Below are 26,960 nucleotides of genomic sequence, written 5' to 3'. Positions count from 1 at the left end.
TCCACAGAACAACTCTAGTCGAGGTATCCACCCAAGAAAATATGGGACGTATTGTAAATTATAGTACATGCCAATAAGCAACAAAGGACTTATTGGACAACTTTAAATAACCTAGTTAGAATCTAATGACCTGTTTACATTATAAATCACGAGAATCTTGCTTGGCATTATTACTAAAAATATGAATCTTGCTAACACTGTTCAGTGACTAGGCCATTGTCTTAACACTCATTTAGAAGGTGAAATGTGTATGACACAGGATTTTGGCACACGCACCCTTCAGCTGCTTTCATGAAGGGATTACACGCAAGTCACTTCACTCCTCTAAAATTAAAGAGAGCTGAGAAGCAGAGGAACACACTGTAATAAACACAGGCCTCAGCAGAGGACGAAAAGGAAAACAAACTCAATTCCATTAGGTGGAAGCCCACCAAATGCAATCTGGAATTTAAAAGATATGCATCCAAATCAGAATATTTACATGCAGATGTGTGTAAAAAAAGATACACCAGTGACACAGGCCTGCCTTAATTGTACCAGTTATGAAAGGAACCCCAATACTACGGATCTGATTATAAACACCTTGCATGACAAAGGCCTGCACAACAGACCTATACAATGATCATTAAAACAAAAAACAGCAACAAATTAAAGATTTCTAGACTAAACCGAAGTCCCTTTCCTATTTAGGTCACCAACCTTAACTTGCTGTTATGAATGCTGGAAATGAAAAGTAGTCCTTCCGCTTTTTGGGGTATTTTTTGGTATTTTTTCCTTTTTTACATTTTTGGTTAGAAAGTTCTCCCATCAGTAATGAGATCCTGAAAGGAGAATGTCTGTTATAAAATTAGGCAATTGTTCATCCATCGTTTGTCTGTTTTAGGCCTCCTTTCCTCTTTCTCTCTTCCTTGACCCTTCCAACAGGGTGAGAGTCAGAGAATCACATTTTCAGCTAGTAATCTGCTGGCAGCTGATTACACCGAGGACTGAAAGGGGTTGGAAAGACCTCTCACTGCGCCTTGGAGGCAGTAGTGGTGGTTGACGCGGCCCCGCTGGCAGAGGCCACAGTGAAGAGAGAGTTATGGATGGACTCTGCTGAGGTGGAGGTGGCATGTAGGCTGGCGACTGTTCCAGTGGCCCCTGCGGCTGCTGCAGAGACCAGGCTGACAGGGTTGCTGGTGAGCAGAGAAAGGTTCTGGGGGCTCAAGAACAGTGGACCAGTCACGATGTTGGAAGTCCCTCCAGCGTTAGTAAAAATCAGATTCCCAGACGCGTCAATTGATGTTATTGGAAGAGATCCGCTGGATGCAAGAGCTAAAAAGGAGGCAAAAGGGGAACATAATTTAGCAGCTGCCAAACGTCGCACAGAATTATTGAAGACTAAGACACAAACTAAAATATATAAAAAAAAAAAAAAAAAAAGAAAATCAGTTCAGGGATCAGTAATTTGCTTCTTAGTTAATGAAGTACAAATACAAATCCCCTTTGTACGATGGCAAAGCGTAGGCATTGTGCACAGCGGGGCTTAATAATGACAACAGAGAAGGCCGCGAAATTAGTGAATCTTGGAGTCAACAAGTCTGTAGGCAAAGTAGTGGTGTGTGTGACAAACAAGTGAGGTTTCTGGAAGAAAACAAAAGGACACAAACTAAAGAGAGAATCTACATGCATAGCCAAATCATTGGCACTTATTAGGAAGTCCAACTGGTTGGATTTATCAAAGCAGATACTTGGAATGGTTAGATCAGAAACACTCAGGAAAGCTCTAATAATGGTCGAGTCTTTAAAGGAACAGCCTTTACAATTTCGGCAGAGTAAAGCAGCAGGGAAGAAGGTCAAACAAACCAGAAGGGGAAAAAATCATCAGCAAACAAATAACACTTCATAGTCTCACATGTGCAAATTCTGGAAACACTTTCAATCGATAACACTTCTTAGGTTTTTACACACTTATCTGTAAGCAATATCACCAGGATTTCGTTTTCCGTTCTCATGTAAATAAAAGATAATCGGCCTTTGAAAACAGGCAAGTAGGTGTGAGCATCTTTTGTGACTGAATTATTTTCAAAGGAGAAATGAAAGAAAGTCTATAAAATTGTGCCATATAAGCGGCAGCTTTGGAGGGCAGGCGTTTAGCACTGCACCTCTGAGGTGCTAGCAGCTCCAGGAGCCACCTTGCAGTGTACACCAGCAGCTGAATGCTTTGACAAAAGCCTAGGATCCCAACTTTATATAGATTCCCAGCATGGTGCCACGCTTTAGGGCTCCGAAGAGTCACACGAAGAAGAACCAGGTCTTCAAGAAATACTTTTTTCACAGTTCGTTAGGTGCATCTAATTAACGATACACTAATTGCACAATATTTTCCCACATTACCTTTTGGTTCCTTCTCTAATGGGTGACCATTCTGGGATGAATGATGGATGCAGTTAACTTGTATTTCAGCAGAGCATCAGATGCGTCCTAGTAGGACCTCATAGGAATGAAGAGGATAAGCAGCCATGCTGTCTCTCATATTGGTCGATTAGGATAAGCATTGGCAAATGTTGTTCAGTCTAAGACGGAGGCTGACAACAAGACTAACTGCGAGGAACACCCTTTTCGGTGTTTGTGGATCAGCCTACAAGACTTTGTAGGCCTCAATGGAGAAGTAATGTAATACAATACAGACTCAACCTAAGTAACGGAGCACCATATAGCAAGGGTAGCAGAAAATATACGTATTTAGTATTTTGGTTTTAATTTTATTTGATGCTAAGTGATGCAGTCACATGATCTAAAAATATCGATGCTTATCCTTTGGAGGAATAATGGTCTCCAAAATCATTTTTGTCAGCAGGGAATGTACTTTGTAGCTTCATTTTTCTTTACTTTTCACAAGTTTAATTCTTTATAAGCAGAAATCTCTTCTTAAGCTCCGTTCAATACACACAGTTTTTGGAACTCGAATGTGCTAGTCTCTTCCAGCCAAAGAATTTTAAAGTTTTAAGAACAATGTATATTTACTCTTAACTATAATGTAAAGAGTTTCGCAAGCACTGCAATATTTGCCTTCACATCAAAGAACACAAACTGACATTTGGTTTTAAGATCAGGGCTTCCAGATCCTAGACTTCCACTTATCTACTCTAACCCCCGTCCTTTGAATGAGGACCACAGTGAGGTACCTCCTCTGGAGAGAATCTGTCAGAGCCAACAGCAATCCCTCCATTTCGATGTGGATTCTGGAAATCTGCTGCAATCATTCTTACATGATAGATGGGCTCTGTCAAGAGACCGCTGCAGGTAGTGTGATAATAAATGGTGTTAGCTCGTCTGGTAAATGCAGTGTCACTAACGGGTGCACAAAATAATGTTTGTCTCATAGTGACGCCAGAAGAGACCAATGTATGCAAACATGCATAGGTAAAGGTATTGCCTTTGCAGACTTATTGTTTATTTATGCCAATGTCATTCAGCTGCCGGAAAAAAACAAAACACAATGAGACATACATGGGCACGAGTCGTCATGCATGCACATTTGGAACATGATGCTCTGCAGACCAAGTGTCTCCAAGCCAGGGTGGCATCATTTGTTACCACTCAAGTGTGCATACATTATGACGCACCCTTTTGCTTTTTTGTTTTTATTCACCTTTCCAAGATGGCAGATGGTTGGAACAATCAAGGACCGGGTTGGAGAAAAAAAGGAAGAAAAAGCAATTAAATAAATATGAAACAAGTGAGGAAAACACACAAAAAGTGAGCAACTTGAGCAGGGCAGAGACGGGCCAGAAAGCACGAGATGAGCGGTAAGGGGGCTGGAGAAACAATACGGAGTGCAGGGGACCGTATTTGAGAGAAGAGAAGCATTACGAGGCTGAGCCTGAAAACACACGCTCTCGGGTGCTGAAGAAAAAACACAATTCCCTGAATGTAAGCAGTGGAAGGATACAAGGGGCCCAAACAAAAGTGTGATAAAGAAGAAGGTTCCAATGGAGGGACAAACAACAATTGGAAAGAAAGCCATCAAATGAAAAGCAAGCACACAAGAGTGACAAGAAAGCCAACCAACGGTGAGCAATGGGCTGGCTCTAAGCCTACTCCAGGTTTTTGGTATAATCCACACGAGGTATTTTGACAATAAATAGCTAAGGGCTGCCTGTAGGTGAGACCTAATCACTTTTTTGCCTATAATCCCAGGGCTAAACATACTTTTTCTTAAAAACAATGCCTATATTTGCCTAAGACTACATCATACATGGCTTTATTTATTTTGTATCTTCTAGTTTATATTTAGCCTTGTAAAGCGGTACTGAAACTGCAGAACACGTGTTGGCAAATTCTCACCAGGTATACTGTTCGAACAATCTTATTCTAGATGAATAAATTACTTACTGTCGATAAGGCGCATTCTAGGGGATTAAACCACAGATTCTGGTCTCCTCAGGTGTAAAACTGGACTGTGAAAGTTTCACAATAGCTCCATCATGCCGAAAAGTGGTGTCATCAGCTTCTGTGAAGACACTGCCCCGCCTCCGGACAGGACAAGAAAGGTGCCAACCTAAGCCATTTCTTTTCACACTCTCAGAGACGGATGTGGAGCAAAGCTGACAGATTTAATTTCAACTCGTAGTCTTTGAAAATAACATGGGCCCTTAGCAACTGATTAAAATCCGCTCTGCTGAACGCGGAGGAAGCCAGAGGGTGAGGAACCTGCGATTAGACAGTGTATGCACCAGAAGGATATTTGAAGATAAGAAACTTATTCTTCTGAGGGTTATGTTAACCAAAGATTCCTCACCTTACAAATCTATACAAAACCAAGTAGGCGAGTCTGAGGAGTAGACTTTAGACCAGGAAATCCTTGTGTCGAGTAGGCAAAAAAAAGTGCTCTTTCTTGGCTTCTGAATCGATTCAGTAATTGCTGGTGAAAGTAAGGACAGATGCCCAAGTGGCAGCTTAGCAAATGTCCAAACCGAGAAAGCCCTCAGCCAAAGCTGTAGTTATGACCTTCACCTTTGTGAAATGATCTCTGAGACCATCAGGAGCATCCTTTTTGGCACAGTTTAATACAAAGGACAATCCATTGAGATAAGGTCCCTTTCTGGACCACCTTGTCTTCCTTTGCATGAGCAAACCTATCAAACACATAATCACCGACACAGTACTACTTAATCTTATCACTGTAAAAGCTCAGTGCACAATGTGGGGCCAACCAGGGAAGCACCTTTCTCCTTTGTAAGGAAATGCCTCCTTGGCATGGTTGCCCCCTGACTTTTTGCCTTTGCTGATGCTATGTTTACAATTGAAAGTGTGCTGAGGCCTGCTAACCAGGCCCCAGCACCAGTGTTCTTTCCCTAACCTGTACTTTTGTATCCACAATTGGCAGACCCTGGCATCCAGATAAGTCCCTTGTAACTGGTACTTCTAGTACCAAGGGCCCTGATGCCAAGGAAGGTCTCTAAGGGCTGCAGCATGTCTTGTGCCACCCTGGAGACCTCTCACTCAGCACAGACACACTGCTTGCCAGCTTGTGTGTGCTAGTGAGGACAAAACGAGTAAGTCGACATGGCACTCCCCTCAGGGTGCCATGCCAGCCTCTCACTGCCTATGCAGTATAGGTAAGACACCCCTCTAGCAGGCCTTACAGCCCTAAGGCAGGGTGCACTATACCATAGGTGAGGGTACCAGTGCATGAGCATGGTACCCCTACAGTGTCTAAACAAAACCTTAGACATTGTAAGTGCAGGGTAGCCATAAGAGTATATGGTCTGGGAGTCTGTCAAACACGAACTCCACAGCACCATAATGGCTACACTGAAAACTGGGAAGTTTGGTATCAAACTTCTCAGCACAATAAATGCACACTGATGCCAGTGTACATTTTATTGCAAAATACACCCCAGAGGGCACCTTAGAGGTGCCCCCTGAAACTTAACCGACTGTCTGTGTAGGCTGACTAGTTCCAGCAGCCTGCCACACCAGAGACATGTTGCTGGCCCCCTGGGGAGAGTGCCTTTGTCACTCTGAGGCCAGTAACAAAGCCTGCACTGGGTGGAGATGCTAACACCTCCCCCAGGCAGGAGCTGTAACACCTGGCGGTGAGCCTCAAAGGCTCACCCCTTTGTCACAGCCCAGCAGGGCACTCCAGCTTAGTGGAGTTGCCCGCCCCCTCCGGCCACGGCCCCCACTTGTGGCGGCAAGGCTGGAGGGAACAAAGAAAGCAACAAGGAGGAGTCACTGGCCAGTCAGGACAGCCCCTAAGGTGTCCTGAGCTGAAGTGACTCTAACTTTTAGAAATCCTCCATCTTGCAGATGGAGGATTCCCCCAATAGGGTTAGGATTGTGACCCCCTCCCCTTGGGAGGTGGCACAAAGAGGGTGTACCCACCCTCAGGGCTAGTAGCCATTGGCTACTAACCCCCCAGACCTAAACACGCCCTTAAATTTAGTATTTAAGGGCTACCCTGAACCCTAGAAAATCAGATTCCTGCAACAACAAGAAGAAGGACTGCCCAGCTGAAAACCCCTGCAGAGGAAGACCAGAAGACAACAACTGCCTTGGCTCCAGAAACTCACCGGCCTGTCTCCTGACTTCCAAAGAACTCTGCTCCAGCGACGCCTTCCAAAGGGACCAGCGACCTCTGAATCCTCTGAGGACTGCCCTGCTTCGACGACGACAAGAAACTCCCGAGGACAGCGGACCTGCTCCAAAAAGACTGCAACTTTGTTTCAAGAAGCAGCTTTAAAGAACCCTGCAACTCCCCGCAAGAAGCGTGAGACTTGCAACACTGCACCCGGCGACCCCGACTCGGCTGGTGGAGAACCAACACCTCAGGGAGGACCCCCGGACTACTCTACGACTGTGAGTACCAAAACCTGTCCCCCCTGAGCCCCCACAGCGCCGCCTGCAGAGGGAATCCCGAGGCTTCCCCTGACCGCGACTCTCTGAAACCTAAGTCCCGACGCCTGGAAAAGACCCTGCACCCGCAGCCCCCAGGACCTGAAGGACCGGACTTTCACTGGAGAAGTGACCCCCAGGAGTCCCTCTCCCTTGCCCAAGTGGAGGTTTCCCCGAGGAAGCCCCCCCTTGCCTGCCTGCAGCGCTGAAGAGATCCGTTGATCTCTCATAGACTAACATTGAAAACCCGACGCTTGTTTCTACACTGCACCCGGCCGCCCCCGCGCTGCTGAGGGTGAAATTTCTGTGTGGGCTTGACTCCCCCCCCGGTGCCCTACAAAACCCCCCTTGTCTGCCCTCCGAAGACGCGGGTACTTACCTGCAAGCAGACCGGAACCGGGGCACCCCCTTCTCTCCATTCTAGCCTATGCGTTTTGGGCACCACTTTGAACTCTGCACCTGACCGGCCCTGAGCTGCTGGTGTGGTGACTTTGGGGTTGCTCTGAACCCCCAACGGTGGGCTACCTTGGACCAAGAACTGAACTCTGTAAGTGTCTTACTTACCTGGTAAAACTAACAAAAACTTACCTCCCCCAGGAACTGTGAAAATTGCACTAAGTGTCCACTTTTAAAGTAGCTATTTGTCAATAACTCGAAAAGTATACATGCAATTGAAATGATTCAAAGTTCCTAATGTACTTACCTGCAATACCTTTCAAACAAGATATTACATGTTAAATTTGAACCTGTGGTTCTTAAAATAAACTAAGAAAAGATATTTTTCTATAACAAAACCTATTGGCTGGATTTGTCTCTGAGTGTGTGTACATCATTTATTGTCTATGTGTATGTACAACAAATGCTTAACACTACTCCTTGGATAAGCCTACTGCTCGACCACACTACCACAAAATAGAGCATTAGTATTATCTATTTTTACCACTATTTTACCTCTAAGGGGAACCCTTGGACTCTGTGCATGCTATTCCTTACTTTGAAATAGCACATACAGAGCCAACTTCCTACATTGGTGGATCAGCGGTGGGGTACAAGACTTTGCATTTGCTGGACTACTCAGCCAATACCTGATCACACGACAAATTCCAAAATTGTCATTAGAAATTCATTTTTGCAATTTGAAATTTTTCTAAATTCTTAAAAGTCCTGCTAGGGCCTTGTGTGTTAAGTCCCTGTTTAGCATTGTCTTTTAGAGTTTAAAAGTTTGTTAAAAGTTTGAAATTAGATTCTAGAAACAGTTTTAGATTCTTTAAAAAGTATTCCAACTCTTAGCAGAATAATGTCTGATACAGAGATGCAGGTGGTGGAACTCGACACCACACCTTACCTCCATCTTAAGATGAGGGAGCTAAGGTCTCTCTGTAATATAAAGAAAATAACCATTGGCTCCAGACCTACCAAAATTCAGCTCCAGGAGCTGTTGGCAGAGTTTGAAAAAGCCAACCCCTCTGATGATGACATCACAGAGGAAGAAATTAGTGACTTGGAGGCCAATGTCCCTCCTCCAGTCCTAAATAGGGAGAACAGGACCCCTCAAGTCCTGTCTCCAACGGTGTTAGTCAGAAATAGTGAGTCCCTCACAGGAGGGTCCCACATTTCTGAAATCACTGAGGATGCTCTCAGTGAAGATGACCTCCTGTTAGCCAGGATGGCCAGAAGATTGGCTTTAGAGAGACAGCTCCTAGCCATAGAAAGGGAAAGACAAGAGATGGGCCTAGGACCCATCAATGGTGGCAGCAATATAAATAGGGTCAGAGATTCTCCTGACATGTTAAAAATCCCCAAAGGGATTGTGACAAAATATGAAGATGGTGATGACATCACCAAATGGTTCACAGCTTTTGAGAGGGCTTGTGTAACCAGAAAAGTGAACAGATCTCACTGGGGTGCTCTCCTTTGGGAAATGTTCACTGGAAAGTGTAGGGATAGACTCCTCACACTCTCTGGAAAAGATGCAGAATCTTATGACCTCATGAAGGGTACCCTGATTGAGGGCTTTGGATTCTCCACTGAGGAGTACAGGATTAGGTTCAGGGGGGCTCAAAAATCCTCGAGCCAGACCTGGGTTGACTTTGTTGACTACTCAGTGAAAACACTAGATGGTTGGATTCAAGGCAGTGGTGTAAGTAATTATGATGGGCTGTACAATTTATTTGTGAAAGAACACCTGTTAAGTAATTGTTTCAATGATAAACTGCATCAGCATCTGGTAGACCTAGGACCAATTTCTCCCCAAGAATTGGGAAAGAAGGCGGACCATTGGGTCAAGACAAGGGTGTCCAAGACTTCAACAGGGGGTGACCAAAAGAAAGGGGTCACAAAGACTCCCCAGGGGAAGGGTGATGAGACAACCAAAACTAAAAATAGTAAAGAGTCTTCTACAGGCCCCCAAAAACCTGCACAGGAGGGTGGGCCCAGAGCCTCTTCACAAAACAATGGGTACAAGGGTAAAAACTTTGATCCCAAAAAGGCCTGGTGTCATAGCTGTAAACAGCATGGACACCAAACTGGAGACAAGGCCTGTCCCAAGAAAGGTTCCACTCCAAACTCCCATCCAGGTAACACTGGTATGGCTAGTCTCCAAGTGGGATCAACAGTGTGCCCAGAGCAAATCAGGGTCCACACTGAAGCTACTCTAGTTTCTGAGGGTGGGGTGGATTTAGCCACACTAGCTGTCTGGCCGCCTAACATGCAAAAATACAGACAGCAACTCTTAATTAATGGGACTAGAATAGAGGGCCTGAGGGATACAGGTGCCAGTGTCACCATGGTGACAGAGAAACTGGTTTCCCCTGGCCAATACCTGACTGGAAAAACTTACACAGTCACCAACGCTGACAATCAGAAAAAAGTACATCCCATGGCAATGGTTACTTTAGAATGGGGAGGGGTCAATGGCCTGAAACAGGTGGTGGTCTCCTCAAATATCCCAGTGGACTGTCTGCTTGGAAATGACCTGGAGTCCTCAGCATGGGCTGAGGTAGAACTAAAAACCCATGCAGCAATGCTGGGTATCCCTGAACTGGTGTGTGTGAAAACCAGAGCACAATGCAAGGCACAGGGTGAACAAGTAGAGCTGGAGTCTGGAAGAATGGCCCAGCCTACCAAGAGGAAAGGAAAGTCAGTTGGGAAACCAACTGCAACACAGCAAAAGAAAGGGAACCTCTCTTCTCAGGAAGAAGTTCTGCCCTCTGAGGGAACTGAGCCTTTGGAGCTTGAACCTTACCAGGTTGAGCTCTTAGGCCCAGGGGGACCCTCAAGGGAGGAGCTGTGTAAGGGACAAGAAACCTGTCCCTCTCTTGAAGGCCTTAGGCAGCAAGCTGCTGAAGAGTCCAAAGGCAAGAAAAATGGAACACATAGGGTCTATTGGGAAGATGGACTCCTGTACACTGAGACCAGAGACCCCAAACCTGGTGCCACTAGGAGAGTAGTAGTGCCTCAGCTGTTCAGGAAGTTCATCCTAACATTGGCCCATGACATTCCCCTTGCTGGACATTTGGGACAAACCAAGACGTGGGAGAGGTTAGTCAACCACTTCTACTGGCCCAATATGTCCAACATGGTTAAGGAGTTTTGCCTCTCCTGCCCCACCTGTCAAGCCAGTGGTAAGACAGGTGGGCACCCAAAGGCCCCCCTCATTCCACTTCCAGTGGTGGGGGTTCCCTTTGAAAGAGTGGGTGTGGACATAGTTGGTCCACTAGAACCTCCCACAGCCTCAGGAAATATGTATATCCTGGTAGTAGTGGATCATGCTACCAGGTATCCTGAAGCTATTCCCCTTAGGTCGACTACTGCCCCTGCAGTAGCCAAGGCCCTCATTGGTATCTTTACCAGAGTGGGTTTCCCTAAGGAGGTGGTGTCTGACAGAGGTACCAACTTCATGTCAGCATACCTAAAGCACATGTGGAATGAGTGTGGAGTGACTTATAAATTCACTACACCATACCATCCACAAACTAATGGCTTGGTTGAGAGATTCAACAAGACATTAAAAGGCATGATCATGGGGCTCCCAGAAAAACTCAAAAGGAGATGGGATGTCCTCTTGCCATGTCTGCTTTTCGCTTACAGAGAGGTGCCACAGAAGGGAGTAGGATTCTCACCGTTTGAACTTCTGTTTGGTCATCCTGTAAGGGGACCACTTGCTCTTGTTAAAGAAGGCTGGGAGAGACCTCTCCATGAGCCTAAACAGGACATAGTGGACTATGTACTTGGCCTTCGCTCTAGAATGGCAGAGTACATGGAAAAGGCAACCAAAAACCTTGAGGCCAGCCAACAGCTCCAGAAGTTTTGGTATGACCAAAAGGCTGCACTGGTTGAGTTCCAACCAGGGCAGAAAGTCTGGGTTCTGGAGCCTGTGGCTCCCAGGGCACTCCAGGACAAATGGAGTGGCCCTTACCCAGGGCTAGAAAGGAAGAGTCAGGTCACCTACCTGGTGGACCTGGGCACAAGCAGGAGCCCCAAGAGGGTGATCCATGTGAACCGCCTTAAGCTCTTCCATGACAGGGCTGATGTGAATCTGTTGATGGTAACAGATGAGGATCAGGAGGCAGAGAGTGAACCTCTCCCTGATCTTCTGTCATCAGACCCAAAAGATGGCACAGTAGATGGAGTGATCTACTCAGACACCCTCTCTGGCCAACAGCAAGCTGATTGTAGGAGAGTCCTACAACAGTTTCCTGAACTCTTCTCCTTAACCCCTGGTCAGACACACCTGTGTACCCATGATGTGGACACAGGAGACAGCATGCCTGTCAAAAACAAAATCTTTAGACAGTCTGACCATGTTAAGGAAAGCATCAAGGTGGAAGTCCACAAGATGCTGGAATTGGGAGTAATTGAGCGCTCTGACAGCCCCTGGGCTAGCCCAGTGGTCTTAGTCCCCAAACCTCACACCAAAGATGGAAAAAAAGAGATGAGGTTTTGTGTGGACTACAGAGGGCTCAATTCTGTCACCAAGACAGATGCTCATCCAATTCCAAGAGCTGATGAGCTCATAGATAAATTAGGTGCTGCCAAATTCTTAAGTACCTTTGACTTGACAGCAGGGTACTGGCAAATAAAAATGGCACCTGGAGCAAAAGAGAAAACAGCATTCTCCACACCTGATGGGCATTATCAGTTTACTGTTATGCCCTTTGGTTTAAAGAATGCCCCTGCCACCTTCCAAAGGTTGGTGAATCAAGTCCTTGCTGGCTTGGAGTCCTTTAGCACAGCTTATCTTGATGATATTGCTGTCTTTAGCTCCACCTGGCAGGATCACCTGGTCCACCTGAAGAAGGTTTTGAAGGCTCTGCAATCTGCAGGTCTCTCTATCAAGGCATCCAAATGCCAGATAGGGCAGGGAACTGTGGTTTACTTGGGCCACCTTGTAGGTGGAGGCCAAGTTCAGCCACTCCAACCCAAGATCCAGACTATTCTGGACTGGGTAGCTCCAAAAACCCAGACTCAAGTCAGGGCATTCCTTGGCTTGACTGGGTATTACAGGAGGTTTGTGAAGGGATATGGATCCATTGTGACAGCCCTCACTGAACTCACCTCCAAGAAAATGCCCAAGAAAGTGAACTGGACTGTGGAATGCCAACAGGCCTTTGACACCCTGAAACAAGCAATGTGCTCAGCACCAGTTCTAAAAGCTCCAGATTATTCTAAGCAGTTCATTGTGCAGACTGATGCCTCTGAACATGGGATAGGGGCAGTTTTGTCCCAAACAAAGGATGATGGCCTTGACCAGCCTGTTGCTTTCATTAGCAGGAGGTTACTCCCCAGGGAGCAGCGTTGGAGTGCCATTGAGAGGGAGGCCTTTGCTGTGGTTTGGTCCCTGAAGAAGCTGAGACCATACCTCTTTGGGACTCACTTCCTAGTTCAAACTGACCACAGACCTCTCAAATGGCTGATGCAAATGAAAGGTGAAAATCCTAAACTGTTGAGGTGGTCCATCTCCCTACAGGGAATGGACTTTATAGTGGAACACAGACCTGGGACTGCCCATGCCAATGCAGATGGCCTTTCCAGGTTCTTCCACTTAGAAAATGAAGACTCTCTTGGGAAAGGTTAGTCTCATCCTCTTTCGTTTGGGGGGGGGGGTTGTGTAAGGAAATGCCTCCTTGGCATGGTTGCCCCCTGACTTTTTGCCTTTGCTGATGCTATGTTTACAATTGAAAGTGTGCTGAGGCCTGCTAACCAGGCCCCAGCACCAGTGTTCTTTCCCTAACCTGTACTTTTGTATCCACAATTGGCAGACCCTGGCATCCAGATAAGTCCCTTGTAACTGGTACTTCTAGTACCAAGGGCCCTGATGCCAAGGAAGGTCTCTAAGGGCTGCAGCATGTCTTGTGCCACCCTGGAGACCTCTCACTCAGCACAGATACACTGCTTGCCAGCTTGTGTGTGCTAGTGAGGACAAAACGAGTAAGTCGACATGGCACTCCCCTCAGGGTGCCATGCCAGCCTCTCACTGCCTATGCAGTATAGGTAAGACACCCCTCTAGCAGGCCTTACAGCCCTAAGGCAGGGTGCACTATACCATAGGTGAGGGTACCAGTGCATGAGCATGGTACCCCTACAGTGTCTAAACAAAACCTTAGACATTGTAAGTGCAGGGTAGCCATAAGAGTATATGGTCTGGGAGTCTGTCAAACACGAACTCCACAGCACCATAATGGCTACACTGAAAACTGGGAAGTTTGGTATCAAACTTCTCAGCACAATAAATGCACACTGATGCCAGTGTACATTTTATTGCAAAATACACCCCAGAGGGCACCTTAGAGGTGCCCCCTGAAACTTAACCGACTGTCTGTGTAGGCTGACTAGTTCCAGCAGCCTGCCACACCAGAGACATGTTGCTGGCCCCATGGGGAGAGTGCCTTTGTCACTCTGAGGCCAGTAACAAAGCCTGCACTGGGTGGAGATGCTAACACCTCCCCCAGGCAGGAGCTGTAACACCTGGCGGTGAGCCTCAAAGGCTCACCCCTTTGTCACAGCCCAGCAGGGCACTCCAGCTTAGTGGAGTTGCCCGCCCCCTCCGGCCACGGCCCCCACTTGTGGCGGCAAGGCTGGAGGGAACAAAGAAAGCAACAAGGAGGAGTCACTGGCCAGTCAGGACAGCCCCTAAGGTGTCCTGAGCTGAAGTGACTCTAACTTTTAGAAATCCTCCATCTTGCAGATGGAGGATTCCCCCAATAGGGTTAGGATTGTGACCCCCTCCCCTTGGGAGGAGGCACAAAGAGGGTGTACCCACCCTCAGGGCTAGTAGCCATTGGCTACTAACCCCCCAGAGCTAAACACGCCCTTAAATTTAGTATTTAAGGGCTACCCTGAACCCTAGAAAATCAGATTCCTGCAACAACAAGAAGAAGGACTGCCCAGCTGAAAACCCCTGCAGAGGAAGACCAGAAGACAACAACTGCCTTGGCTCCAGAAACTCACCGGCCTGTCTCCTGCCTTCCAAAGAACTCTGCTCCAGCGACGCCTTCCAAAGGGACCAGCGACCTCTGAATCCTCTGAGGACTGCCCTGCTTCGACGACGACAAGAAACTCCTGAGGACAGCGGACCTGCTCCAAAAAGACTGCAACTTTGTTTCAAGAAGCAGCTTTAAAGAACCCTGCAACTCCCCGCAAGAAGCGTGAGACTTGCAACACTGCACCCGGCGACCCCGACTCGGCTGGTGGAGAACCAACACCTCAGGGAGGACCCCCGGACTACTCTACGACTGTGAGTACCAAAACCTGTCCCCCCTGAGCCCCCACAGCGCCGCCTGCAGAGGGAATCCCGAGGCTTCCCCTGACCGCGACTCTCTGAAACCTAAGTCCCGACGCCTGGAAAAGACCCTGCACCCGCAGCCCCCAGGACCTGAAGGACCGGACTTTCACTGGAGAAGTGACCCCCAGGAGTCCCTCTCCCTTGCCCAAGTGGAGGTTTCCCCGAGGAAGCCCCCCCTTGCCTGCCTGCAGCGCTGAAGAGATCCGTTGATCTCTCATAGACTAACATTGAAAACCCGACGCTTGTTTCTACACTGCACCCGGCCGCCCCCGCGCTGCTGAGGGTGAAATTTCTGTGTGGGCTTGTGTCCCCCCCGGTGCCCTACAAAACCCCCCTGGTCTGCCCTCCGAAGACGCGGGTACTTACCTGCAAGCAGACCGGAACCGGGGCACCCCCTTCTCTCCATTCTAGCCTATGCGTTTTGGGCACCACTTTGAACTCTGCACCTGACCGGCCCTGAGCTGCTGGTGTGGTGACTTTGGGGTTGCTCTGAACCCCCAACGGTGGGCTACCTTGGACCAAGAACTGAACTCTGTAAGTGTCTTACTTACCTGGTAAAACTAACAAAAACTTACCTCCCCCAGGAACTGTGAAAATTGCACTAAGTGTCCACTTTTAAAGTAGCTATTTGTCAATAACTCGAAAAGTATACATGCAATTGAAATGATTCAAAGTTCCTAATGTACTTACCTGCAATACCTTTCAAACAAGATATTACATGTTAAATTTGAACCTGTGGTTCTTAAAATAAACTAAGAAAAGATATTTTTCTATAACAAAACCTATTGGCTGGATTTGTCTCTGAGTGTGTGTACATCATTTATTGTCTATGTGTATGTACAACAAATGCTTAACACTACTCCTTGGATAAGCCTACTGCTCGACCACACTACCACAAAATAGAGCATTAGTATTATCTATTTTTACCACTATTTTACCTCTAAGGGGAACCCTTGGACTCTGTGCATGCTATTCCTTACTTTGAAATAGCACATACAGAGCCAACTTCCTACATCCTTTAAATGACACGGCAGAGAAAAACCCACCGGAGGAGTGTCACAGGCCATTTTGTCAGTAAAGAAGGGAGACTACATCTGTTGATCTGACAAAAAAGTTACTTAAGTTGGTAATGTTCTCCCTGGTGGATATTCTATCTAACCAGACTCCTCACTTTAAGAATATTCCTTAGGTGTCAGACTGAATCTGGATGTTTTCATAGCTCCCATGCGCTGCTAGGTGGGATCGTGCAGCTACCTTTTGACCTAGTTCCACCCTGGAAGTGACAGGTCATAAACTCAAACACCACACATGCACACCACCATTTTCTTGGTTGACTCTCATCGCCTTTGCACTTAGTTCTGGACCTCCATTCTTTTTCATCGGTTGCCAAATTTCTTCCAAAATCTTTTCCAGTGTGCTTGGGAACACTGTTCCCATCAAAGACTACAGGGTTCAAACTATGCTGTGACTGTAGGAAACATATGCCGAAGACTGTAGAAAACATATGCCGAAGACAGACCAGCATGAGGCGTGCCTCTGATGTGTGGGCTCGGGGGAATCTGCAGTTAGAACCATCCCATTAGCTCCATGATATGACACACAGAAGTGACTGAAATGAGAAGGAAAATGTTACTTAACCAGCAGACATCTGTTTGTGGCATGTAGATTCACATGCTTTGCATTTTCCTGCCATTTACTGTTGGTTCCAGAGTGTTACAAGTCGTATTTCTTCGAATAAGTTGTTTTTCGAGTCACAGGATCGTGTGACTCCTCTCTCGCGGTGATACTGTGCATGGGCATCGAGTCTTTTGTTAGACTGTTTTCCCGCAGGCGGGTGAGAAAGAGGAAGAAGAAAGTATAGAGAAAGATGTCGATGCAATTGTATTTACATATGCACAGAAATGTATACAAATATAAAGCAACTATAATGGCCACAGGCGCCAGGGGAGGAGGGTGAGTGCATATGAATCTACAGCACAACATGCCACAAACAGATGTCTACTGGGTAAGTAAGATTTGTTGTTCGTCGGCACGTGTGGCTGTACATACACATGCTTTGCATAGACTGTAAAGCAGTCCCTCCAAACCACAGTGGCTAGCCTGTGAGAGTTGGCGATGTTTGGAAAAGTGTTATGAGGAGAGTCTGTCCTACATTTGCTTGCTGTCAAGCTTGTATAGCCACAAAATAATGTTTTGTGATTGTGTGTGGTGTATCCCAAGTAGCTGCTTTGCATATGTCAGCTAAAGGAATATTTCCTAAAAATGCCATAGTAGCACCTTTTATCCTAGTGGAATGTGCCCTGGGCATTTGTGGCAATTGTCTTTTTACTTTACTGTAGGAAGTTGGCTCTGTATGTGCTATTTCAAAGTAAGGAATAGCATGCACAGAGTCCAAGGGTTCCCCTTAGAGGTAAAATAGTGGTAAAAATAGATAATACTAATGCTCTATTTTGTGGTAGTGTGGTCGAGCAGTAGGCTTATCCAAGGAGTAGTGTTAAGCATTTGTTGTACATACACATAGACAATAAATGAGGTACACACACTCAGAGACAAATCCAGCCAATAGGTTTTTATATAGAAAAATATCTTTCCTTAGTTTATTTTAAGAACCACAGGTTCAAATTCTACATGCAATAGCTCATTTGAAAGGTATTGCAGGTAAGTACTTTAGGAACTTTAAATCATAAAAATTGCATGTATACTTTTCAAGTTATTCACAAATAGCTGTTTTAAAAGTGGACACTTAGTGCAATTTTCACAGTTCCTAGGGGAGGTAAGTATTTGTTAGTTTTACCAGGTAAGTAAGACACTTACAGGGTTCAGTTCTTGGTCCAAGGTAGCCCACCGTTGGGGGTTCAGAGCAACCCCAAAGTCACCACACCAGCAGCTCAGGGCCGGTCGGGTGCAGAGTTCAAAGTGGTGCCCAAAACACATAGGCTAGAATGGAGAGAAGGGGGTGCCCCGGTTCCGGTCTGCTTGCAGGTAAGTACCCGCGTCTTCGGAGGGCAGACCAGAGGGGTTTTGTAGGGCACCGGGGGGGACACAAGCCCACACAGAAATTTCACCCTCAGCAGCGCGGGGGCGGCCGGGTGCAGTGTGGAAACAGGCGTCGGGTTTTCAATGTTAGTCTATGAGAGATCTCGGGATCTCTTCAGCGCTGCAGGCAGGCAAGGGGGGGATTCCTCGGGGAAACCTCCACATGGGCAAGGGAGAGGGACTCCTGGGGGTCACTTCTCCAGTGAAAGTCCGGTCCTTCAGGTCCTGGGGGCTGCGGGTGCAGGGTCTCTCCCAGGCGTCGGGACTTTAGGTTCAAAGAGTCGCGGTCAGGGGAAGCCTCGGGATTCCCTCTGCAGGCGGCGCTGTGGGTGCTCAGGGGGGACAGGTTTTGGTACTCACAGTATCAGAGTAGTCCTGGGGTCCCTCCTGAGGTGTTGGATCGCCACCAGCCGAGTCGGGGTCGCCGGGTGCAGTGTTGCAAGTCTCACGCTTCTTGCGGGGAGCTTGCAGGGTTCTTTAAAGCTGCTGGAAACGAAGTTGCAGCTTTTCTTGGAGCAGGTCCGCTGTCCTCGGGAGTTTCTTGTCTTTTCGAAGCAGGGGCAGTCCTCAGAGGATGTCGAGGTCGCTGGTCCCTTTGGAAGGCGTCGCTGGAGCAGGATCTTTGGAAGGCAGGAGACAGGCCGGTGAGTTTCTGGGGCCAAGGCAGTCGTCGTCTTCTGGTCTTCCACTGCAGGGGTTTTCAGCTAGGCAGTCCTTCTTCTTGTAGTTGCAGGAATCTAATTTTCTAGGGTTCAGGGTAGCCCTTAAATACTAAATTTAAGGGCGTGTTTAGGTCTGGGGGGTTAGTAGCCAATGGCTACTAGCCCTGAGGGTGGGTACACCCTCTTTGTGCCTCCTCCCAAGGGGAGGGGGTCACAATCCTAACCCTATTGGGGGAATCCTCCATCTGCAAGATGGAGGATTTCTAAAAGTTAGAGTCACTTCAGCTCAGGACACCTTAGGGGCTGTCCTGACTGGCCAGTGACTCCTCCTTGTTTTTCTCATTATTTTCTCCGGCCTTGCCGCCAAAAGTGGGGCCTGGCCGGAGGGGGCGGGCAACTCCACTAGCTGGAGTGTCCTGCTGGGTTGGCACAAACGAGGTGAGCCTTTGAGGCTCACCGCCAGGTGTGACAATTCCTGCCTGGGAGAGGTGTTAGCATCTCCACCCAGTGCAGGCTTTGTTACTGGCCTCAGAGTGACAAAGGCCCTCTCCCCATGGGGCCAGCAACATGTCTCGGTTTGTGGCAGGCTGCTAAAACTAGTCAGCCTACACAGATAGTCGGTTAAGTTTCAGGGGGCACCTCTAAGGTGCCCTCTGTGGTGTATTTTTCAATAAAATGTACACTGGCATCAGTGTGCATTTATTGTGCTGAGAAGTTTGATACCAAACTTCCCAGTTTTCAGTGTAGCCATTATGGTGCTGTGGAGTTCGTGTTTGACAGACTCCCAGACCATATACTCTTATGGCTACCCTGCACTTACAATGTCTAAGGTTTTGTTTAGACACTGTAGGGGTACCATGCTCATGCACTGGTACCCTCACCCATGGTATAGTGCACCCTGCCTTAGGGCTGTAAGGCCTGCTAGAGGGGTGTCTTACCTATACTGCATAGGCAGTGAGAGGCTGGCATGGCACCCTGAGGGGAGTGCCATGTCGACTTACTCGTTTTGTCCTCACTAGTACACACAAGCTGGCAAGCAGGGTGTCTGTGCTGAGTGAGAGGTTTCCAGGGTGGCATAAGACATGCTGCAGCCCTTAGAGACCTTCCTTGGCATCAGGGCCCTTGGTACTAGAAGTACCAGTTACAAGGGACTTATCTGGATGCCAGGGTCTGCCAATTGTGGATACAAAAGTACAGGTTAGGGAAAGAACACTGGTGCTGGGGCCTGGTTAGCAGGCCTCAGCACACTTTCAATTGTAAACATAGCATCAGCAAAGGCAAAAAGTCAGGGGGCAACCATGCCAAGGAGGCATTTCCTTACACAACCCCCCCCCCAAACGAAAGAGGATGAGACTAACCTTTCCCAAGAGAGTCTTCATTTTCTAAGTGGAAGAACCTGGAAAGGCCATCTGCATTGGCATGGGCAGTCCCAGGTCTGTGTTCCACTATAAAGTCCATTCCCTGTAGGGAGATGGACCACCTCAACAGTTTAGGATTTTCACCTTTCATTTGCATCAGCCATTTGAGAGGTCTGTGGTCAGTTTGAACTAGGAAGTGAGTCCCAAAGAGGTATGGTCTCAGCTTCTTCAGGGACCAAACCACAGCAAAGGCCTCCCTCTCAATGGCACTCCAACGCTGCTCCCTGGGGAGTAACCTCCTGCTAATGAAAGCAACAGGCTGGTCAAGGCCATCATCATTTGTTTGGGACAAAACTGCCCCTATCCCATGTTCAGAGGCATGAGTCTGCACAATGAACTGCTTAGAATAATCTGGAGCTTTGAGAACTGGTGCTGAGCACATTGCCTGTTTCAGGGTGTCAAAGGCCTGTTGGCATTCCACAGTCCAGTTCACTTTCTTGGGCATTTTCTTGGAGGTGAGTTCAGTGAGGGCTGTCACAATGGATCCATATCCCTTCACAAACCTCCTGTAATACCCAGTCAAGCCAAGGAATGCCCTGACTTGAGTCTGGGTTTTTGGAGCTACCCAGTCCAGAATAGTCTGGATCTTGGGTTGGAGTGGCTGAACTTGGCCTCCACCTACAAGGTGGCCCAAGTAAACCACAGTTCCCTGCCCTATCTGGCATTTGGATGCCTTGATAGAGAGGCCTGCAGATTGCAGAGCCTTCAAAACCTTCCTCAGGTGGACCAGGTGATCCTGCCAGGTGGAGCTAAAGACAGCAATATCATCAAGATAAGCTGTGCTAAAGGACTCCAAGCCAGCAAGGACTTGATTCACCAACCTTTGGAAGGTGGCAGGGGCATTCTTTAAACCAAAGGGCATAACAGTAAACTGATAATGCCCATCAGGTGTGGAGAATGCTGTTTTCTCTTTTGCTCCAGGTGCCATTTTTATTTGCCAGTACCCTGCTGTCAAGTCAAAGGTACTTAGGAATTTGGCAGCACCTAATTTGTCTATGAGCTCATCAGCTCTTGGAATTGGATGAGCATCTGTCTTGGTGACAGAATTGAGCCCTCTGTAGTCCACACAAAACCTCATCTCTTTCTTTCCATCTTTGGTGTGAGGTTTGGGGACTAAGACCACTGGGCTAGCCCAGGGGCTGTCAGAGCGCTCAATTACTCCCAATTCCAGCATCTTGTGGACTTCCACCTTGATGCTTTCCTTAACATGGTCAGACTGTCTAAAGATTTTGTTTTTGACAGGCATGCTGTCTCCTGTGTCCACATCATGGGTACACAGGTGTGTCTGACCAGGGGTTAAGGAGAAGAGTTCAGGAAACTGTTGTAGGACTCTCCTACAATCAGCTTGCTGTTGGCCAGAGAGGGTGTCTGAGTAGATCACTCCATCTACTGTGCCATCTTTTGGGTCTGATGACAGAAGATCAGGGAGAGGTTCACTCTCTGCTTCCTGATCCTCATCTGTTACCATCAACAGATTCACATCAGCCCTGTCATGGAAGAGCTTAAGGCGGTTCACATGGATCACCCTCTTGGGGCTCCTGCTTGTGCCCAGGTCCACCAAGTAGGTGACCTGACTCTTCCTCTCTAGTACTGGGTAAGGGCCACTCCATTTGTCCTGGAGTGCCCTGGGAGCCACAGGCTCCAGAACCCAGACTTTCTGCCCTGGTTGGAACTCAACCAGTGCAGCCTTTTGGTCATACCAAAACTTCTGGAGCTGTTGGCTGGCCTCAAGGTTTTTGGTTGCCTTTTCCATGTACTCTGCCATTCTAGAGCGAAGGCCAAGTACATAGTCCACTATGTCCTGTTTAGGCTCATGGAGAGGTCTCTCCCAGCCTTCTTTAACAAGGGCAAGTGGTCCCCTTACAGGATGACCAAACAGAAGTTCAAAGGGTGAGAATCCTACTCCCTTCTGTGGCACCTCTCTGTAAGCGAAAAGCAGGCATGGCAAGAGGACATCCCATCTCCTTTTGAGTTTTTCTGGGAGCCCCATGATCATGCCTTTTAATGTCTTGTTGAATCTCTCAACCAAGCCATTAGTTTGTGGATGGTATGGTGTAGTGAATTTATAAGTCACTCCACACTCATTCCACATGTGCTTTAGGTATGCTGACATGAAGTTGGTACCTCTGTCAGACACCACCTCCTTAGGGAAACCCACTCTGGTAAAGATACCAATGAGGGCCTTGGCTACTGCAGGGGCAGTAGTCGACCTAAGGGGAATAGCTTCAGGATACCTGGTAGCATGATCCACTACTACCAGGATATACATATTTCCTGAGGCTGTGGGAGGTTCTAGTGGACCAACTATGTCCACACCCACTCTTTCAAAGGGCACCCCCACCACTGGAAGTGGAATGAGGGGGGCCTTTGGATGCCCACCTGTCTTACCACTGGCTTGACAGGTGGGGCAGGAGAGGCAAAACTCCTTAACCATGTTGGACATATTGGGCCAGTAGAAGTGGTTGACTAACCTCTCCCACGTCTTGGTTTGTCCCAAATGTCCAGCAAGGGGAATGTCATGGGCCAATGTTAGGATGAACTCTCTGAACAGCTGAGGCACTACCACTCTCCTAGTGGCACCAGGTTTGGGGTCTCTGGCCTCAGTGTACAGGAGTCCATCTTCCCAATAGACCCTATGCGTTCCATTTTTCTTGCCTTTGGACTCTTCAGCAGCTTGCTGCCTAAGGCCTTCAAGAGAGGGACAGGTTTCTTGTCCCTTACACAGCTCCTCCCTTGAGGGTCCCCCTGGGCCTAAGAGCTCAACCTGATAAGGTTCAAGCTCCAAAGGCTCAGTTCCCTCAGAGGGCAGAACTTCTTCCTGAGAAGAGAGGTTCCCTTTCTTTGGCTGTGTTGCAGTTGGTTTCCCAACTGACTTTCCTGTTCTCTTGGCAGGCTGGGCCATTCTTCCAGACTCCAGCTCTACTTGTTCACCCTGTGCCTTGCACTGTGCTCTTGTTTTCACACACACCAGTTCAGGGATACCCAGCATTGCTGCATGGGTTTTTAGCTCTACCTCAGCCCATGCTGAGGACTCCAGGTCATTTCCAAGCAGACAGTCCACTGGGATATTTGAGGAGACCACCACCTGTTTCAGGCCATTGACCCCTCCCCATTCTAAAGTAACCATTGCCATGGGATGTACTTTTCTCTGATTGTCAGCGTTGGTGACTGTGTAAGTTTTTCCAGTCAGGTATTGGCCAGGGGAAACCAGTTTCTCTGTCACCATGGTGACACTGGCACCTGTATCCCTCAGGCCCTCTATTCTAGTCCCATTAATTAAGAGTTGCTGTCTGTATTTTTGCATGTTAGGCGGCCAGACAGCTAGTGTGGCTAAATCCACCCCACCCTCAGAAACTAGAGTAGCTTCAGTGTGGACCCTGATTTGCTCTGGGCACACTGTTGATCCCACTTGGAGACTAGCCATACCAGTGTTACCTGGATGGGAGTTTGGAGTGGAACCTTTCTTGGGACAGGCCTTGTCTCCAGTTTGGTGTCCATGCTGTTTACAGCTATGACACCAGGCCTTTTTGGGATCAAAGTTTTTACCCTTGTACCCATTGTTTTGTGAAGAGGCTCTGGGCCCACCCTCCTGTGCAGGTTTTTGGGGGCCTGTAGAAGACTCTTTACTATTTTTAGTTTTGGTTGTCTCATCACCCTTCCCCTGGGGAGTCTTTGTGACCCCTTTCTTTTGGTCACCCCCTGTTGAAGTCTTGGACACCCTTGTCTTGACCCAATGGTCCGCCTTCTTTCCCAATTCTTGGGGAGAAATTGGTCCTAGGTCTACCAGATGCTGATGCAGTTTATCATTGAAACAATTACTTAACAGGTGTTCTTTCACAAATAAATTGTACAGCCCATCATAATTACTTACACCACTGCCTTGAATCCAACCATCTAGTGTTTTCACTGAGTAGTCTACAAAGTCAACCCAGGTCTGGCTCGAGGATTTTTGAGCCCCCCTGAATCTAATCCTATACTCCTCAGTGGAGAATCCAAAGCCCTCAATCAGGGTACCCTTCATGAGGTCATAAGATTCTGCATCTTGTCCAGAGAGTGTGAGGAGTCTATCCCTACACTTTCCTGTGAACATTTCCCAAAGGAGAGCACCCCAGTGAGATCTGTTCACTTTTCTGGTTACACAAGCCCTCTCAAAAGCTGTGAACCATTTGGTGATGTCATCACCATCTTCATATTTAGTTACAATCCCTTTAGGGATTTTCAACATGTCAGGAGAATCTCTGACCCTATTTATGTTGCTGCCACCATTGATGGGTCCTAGGCCCATCTCTTGTCTTTCCCTCTCTATGGCTAGGATCTGTCTTTCCAAAGCCAATCTTTTGGCCATCCTGGCTAACTGGATGTCCTCTTCACTGGGGCTATCCTCAGTGATTTCAGAGGTGTTGGTCTCTCCTGTGAGGGAACCAGCATCTCTGACTATTATTTTAGGAGTCAGGGTTTGAGGGACCCTGTTCTCCCTAGATAGGACTGGTAGGGGGGAATTGTCCTCCAAGTCACTATCCTCTTCCTCTGAGTTGCCACCCTCAGAGGGGTTGGCCTTTTCAAACTCTGCCAAAAGCTCCTGGAGCTGTATTTTGGTAGGTTTGGGGCCCATTGTTATTTTCTTTATTTTACAGAGTGACCTTAGCTCCCTCATCTTAAGATGGAGGTAAGGTGTGGTGTCGAGTTCCACCACAGTCACATCTGTGCTAGACATTTTGCTTCTAAAAGTTGGAATACTTTTTAAGAATCTACAACTAGTTCTAGGTTCTAATTCAAACTTTTATAAACTTTTAAACTCTAAAAGAAATGCTAAACAGGATCTAACACAAGGCCCTAGCAGGTCTTTTAAGAATTTAGAAAACTTTTCAAATTGCAAAAATCAATTTCTAATGACAATTTTTGAATTTGTCGTGTGATCAGGTATTGGCTGAGTAGTCCAGCAAATGCAAAGTCTTGTACCCCACCGCTGATCCACCAATGTAGGAAGTTGGCTCTGTATGTGCTATTTCAAAGTAAGGAATAGCATGCACAGAGTCCAAGGGTTCCCCTTAGAGGTAAAATAGTGGTAAAAATAGATAATACTAATGCTCTATTTTGTGGTAGTGTGGTCGAGCAGTAGGCTTATCCAAGGAGTAGTGTTAAGCATTTGTTGTACATACACATAGACAATAAATGAGGTACACACACTCAGAGACAAATCCAGCCAATAGGTTTTTATATAGAAAAATATCTTTCCTTAGTTTATTTTAAGAACCACAGGTTCAAATTCTACATGCAATAGCTCATTTGAAAGGTATTGCAGGTAAGTACTTTAGGAACTTTAAATCATAAAAATTGCATGTATACTTTTCAAGTTATTCACAAATAGCTGTTTTAAAAGTGGACACTTAGTGCAATTTTCACAGTTCCTAGGGGAGGTAAGTATTTGTTAGTTTTACCAGGTAAGTAAGACACTTACAGGGTTCAGTTCTTGGTCCAAGGTAGCCCACCGTTGGGGGTTCAGAGCAACCCCAAAGTCACCACACCAGCAGCTCAGGGCCGGTCGGGTGCAGAGTTCAAAGTGGTGCCCAAAACACATAGGCTAGAATGGAGAGAAGGGGGTGCCCCGGTTCCGGTCTGCTTGCAGGTAAGTACCCGCGTCTTCGGAGGGCAGACCAGAGGGGTTTTGTAGGGCACCGGGGGGGACACAAGCCCACACAGAAATTTCACCCTCAGCAGCGCGGGGGCGGCCGGGTGCAGTGTGGAAACAGGCGTCGGGTTTTCAATGTTAGTCTATGAGAGATCTCGGGATCTCTTCAGCGCTGCAGGCAGGCAAGGGGGGGATTCCTCGGGGAAACCTCCACTTGGGCAAGGGAGAGGGACTCCTGGGGGTCACTTCTCCAGTGAAAGTCCGGTCCTTCAGGTCCTGGGGGCTGCGGGTGCAGGGTCTCTCCCAGGCGTCGGGACTTTAGGTTCAAAGAGTTGCGGTCAGGGGAAGCCTCGGGATTCCCTCTGCAGGCGGCGCTGTGGGGGCTCAGGGGGGACAGGTTTTGGTACTCACAGTATCAGAGTAGTCCTGGGGTCCCTCCTGAGGTGTTGGATCGCCACCAGCCGAGTCGGGGTCGCCGGGTGCAGTGTTGCAAGTCTCACGCTTCTTGCGGGGAGCTTGCAGGGTTCTTTAAAGCTGCTGGAAACGAAGTTGCAGCTTTTCTTGGAGCAGGTCCGCTGTCCTCGGGAGTTTCTTGTCTTTTCGAAGCAGGGGCAGTCCTCAGAGGATGTCGAGGTCGCTGGTCCCTTTGGAAGGCGTCGCTGGAGCAGGATCTTTGGAAGGCAGGAGACAGGCCGGTGAGTTTCTGGGGCCAAGGCAGTCGTCGTCTTCTGGTCTTCCGCTGCAGGGGTTTTCAGCTAGGCAGTCCTTCTTCTTGTAGTTGCAGGAATCTAATTTTCTAGGGTTCAGGGTAGCCCTTAAATACTAAATTTAAGGGCGTGTTTAGGTCTGGGGGGTTAGTAGCCAATGGCTACTAGCCCTGAGGGTGGGTACACCCTCTTTGTGCCTCCTCCCAAGGGGAGGGGGTCACAATCCTAACCCTATTGGGGGAATCCTCCATCTGCAAGATGGAGGATTTCTAAAAGTTAGAGTCACTTCAGCTCAGGACACCTTAGGGGCTGTCCTGACTGGCCAGTGACTCCTCCTTGTTTTTCTCATTATTTTCTCCGGCCTTGCCGCCAAAAGTGGGGCCTGGCCGGAGGGGGCGGGCAACTCCACTAGCTGGAGTGTCCTGCTGGGTTGGCACAAAGGAGGTGAGCCTTTGAGGCTCACCGCCAGGTGTGACAATTCCTGCCTGGGAGAGGTGTTAGCATCTCCACCCAGTGCAGGCTTTGTTACTGGCCTCAGAGTGACAAAGGCCCTCTCCCCATGGGGCCAGCAACATGTCTCGGTTTGTGGCAGGCTGCTAAAACTAGTCAGCCTACACAGATAGTCGGTTAAGTTTCAGGGGGCACCTCTAAGGTGCCCTCTGTGGTGTATTTTTCAATAAAATGTACACTGGCATCAGTGTGCATTTATTGTGCTGAGAAGTTTGATACCAAACTTCCCAGTTTTCAGTGTAGCCATTATGGTGCTGTGGAGTTCGTGTTTGACAGACTCCCAGACCATATACTCTTATGGCTACCCTGCACTTACAATGTCTAAGGTTTTGT

The 26,960-nt window shown here is 47.8% G+C and overlaps 1 protein-coding gene across 11 annotated transcripts in view; it reads right to left on the bottom strand.

Moving 5' to 3' along the window:
- Positions 1 to 781: 781 nt before the first annotated feature.
- POU2F1 (POU class 2 homeobox 1) overlaps positions 782 to 26,960 on the bottom strand; it is a 511,154-nt gene continuing 484,975 nt past the window's right edge. For 10 of the 11 annotated variants that reach the window (XM_069202748.1, XM_069202752.1, XM_069202754.1 and 7 more), the window contains one exon: positions 782 to 1,314. In XM_069202748.1, coding sequence (XP_069058849.1) covers positions 1,010 to 1,314 — 305 coding nt within the window. In that variant the 3' untranslated portion in view covers positions 782 to 1,009. The remainder of the gene's footprint in view (positions 1,315 to 26,960) is intronic. The other variant, XM_069202758.1, reaches the window with a different exon arrangement.

The sequence above is a fragment of the Pleurodeles waltl genome, chromosome 8 (assembly GCF_031143425.1).
Source record: "Pleurodeles waltl isolate 20211129_DDA chromosome 8, aPleWal1.hap1.20221129, whole genome shotgun sequence".
Lineage (NCBI taxonomy): Eukaryota > Metazoa > Chordata > Amphibia > Caudata > Salamandridae > Pleurodeles > Pleurodeles waltl.
This window is presented reverse-complemented; position numbering and strand designations above follow the sequence as displayed.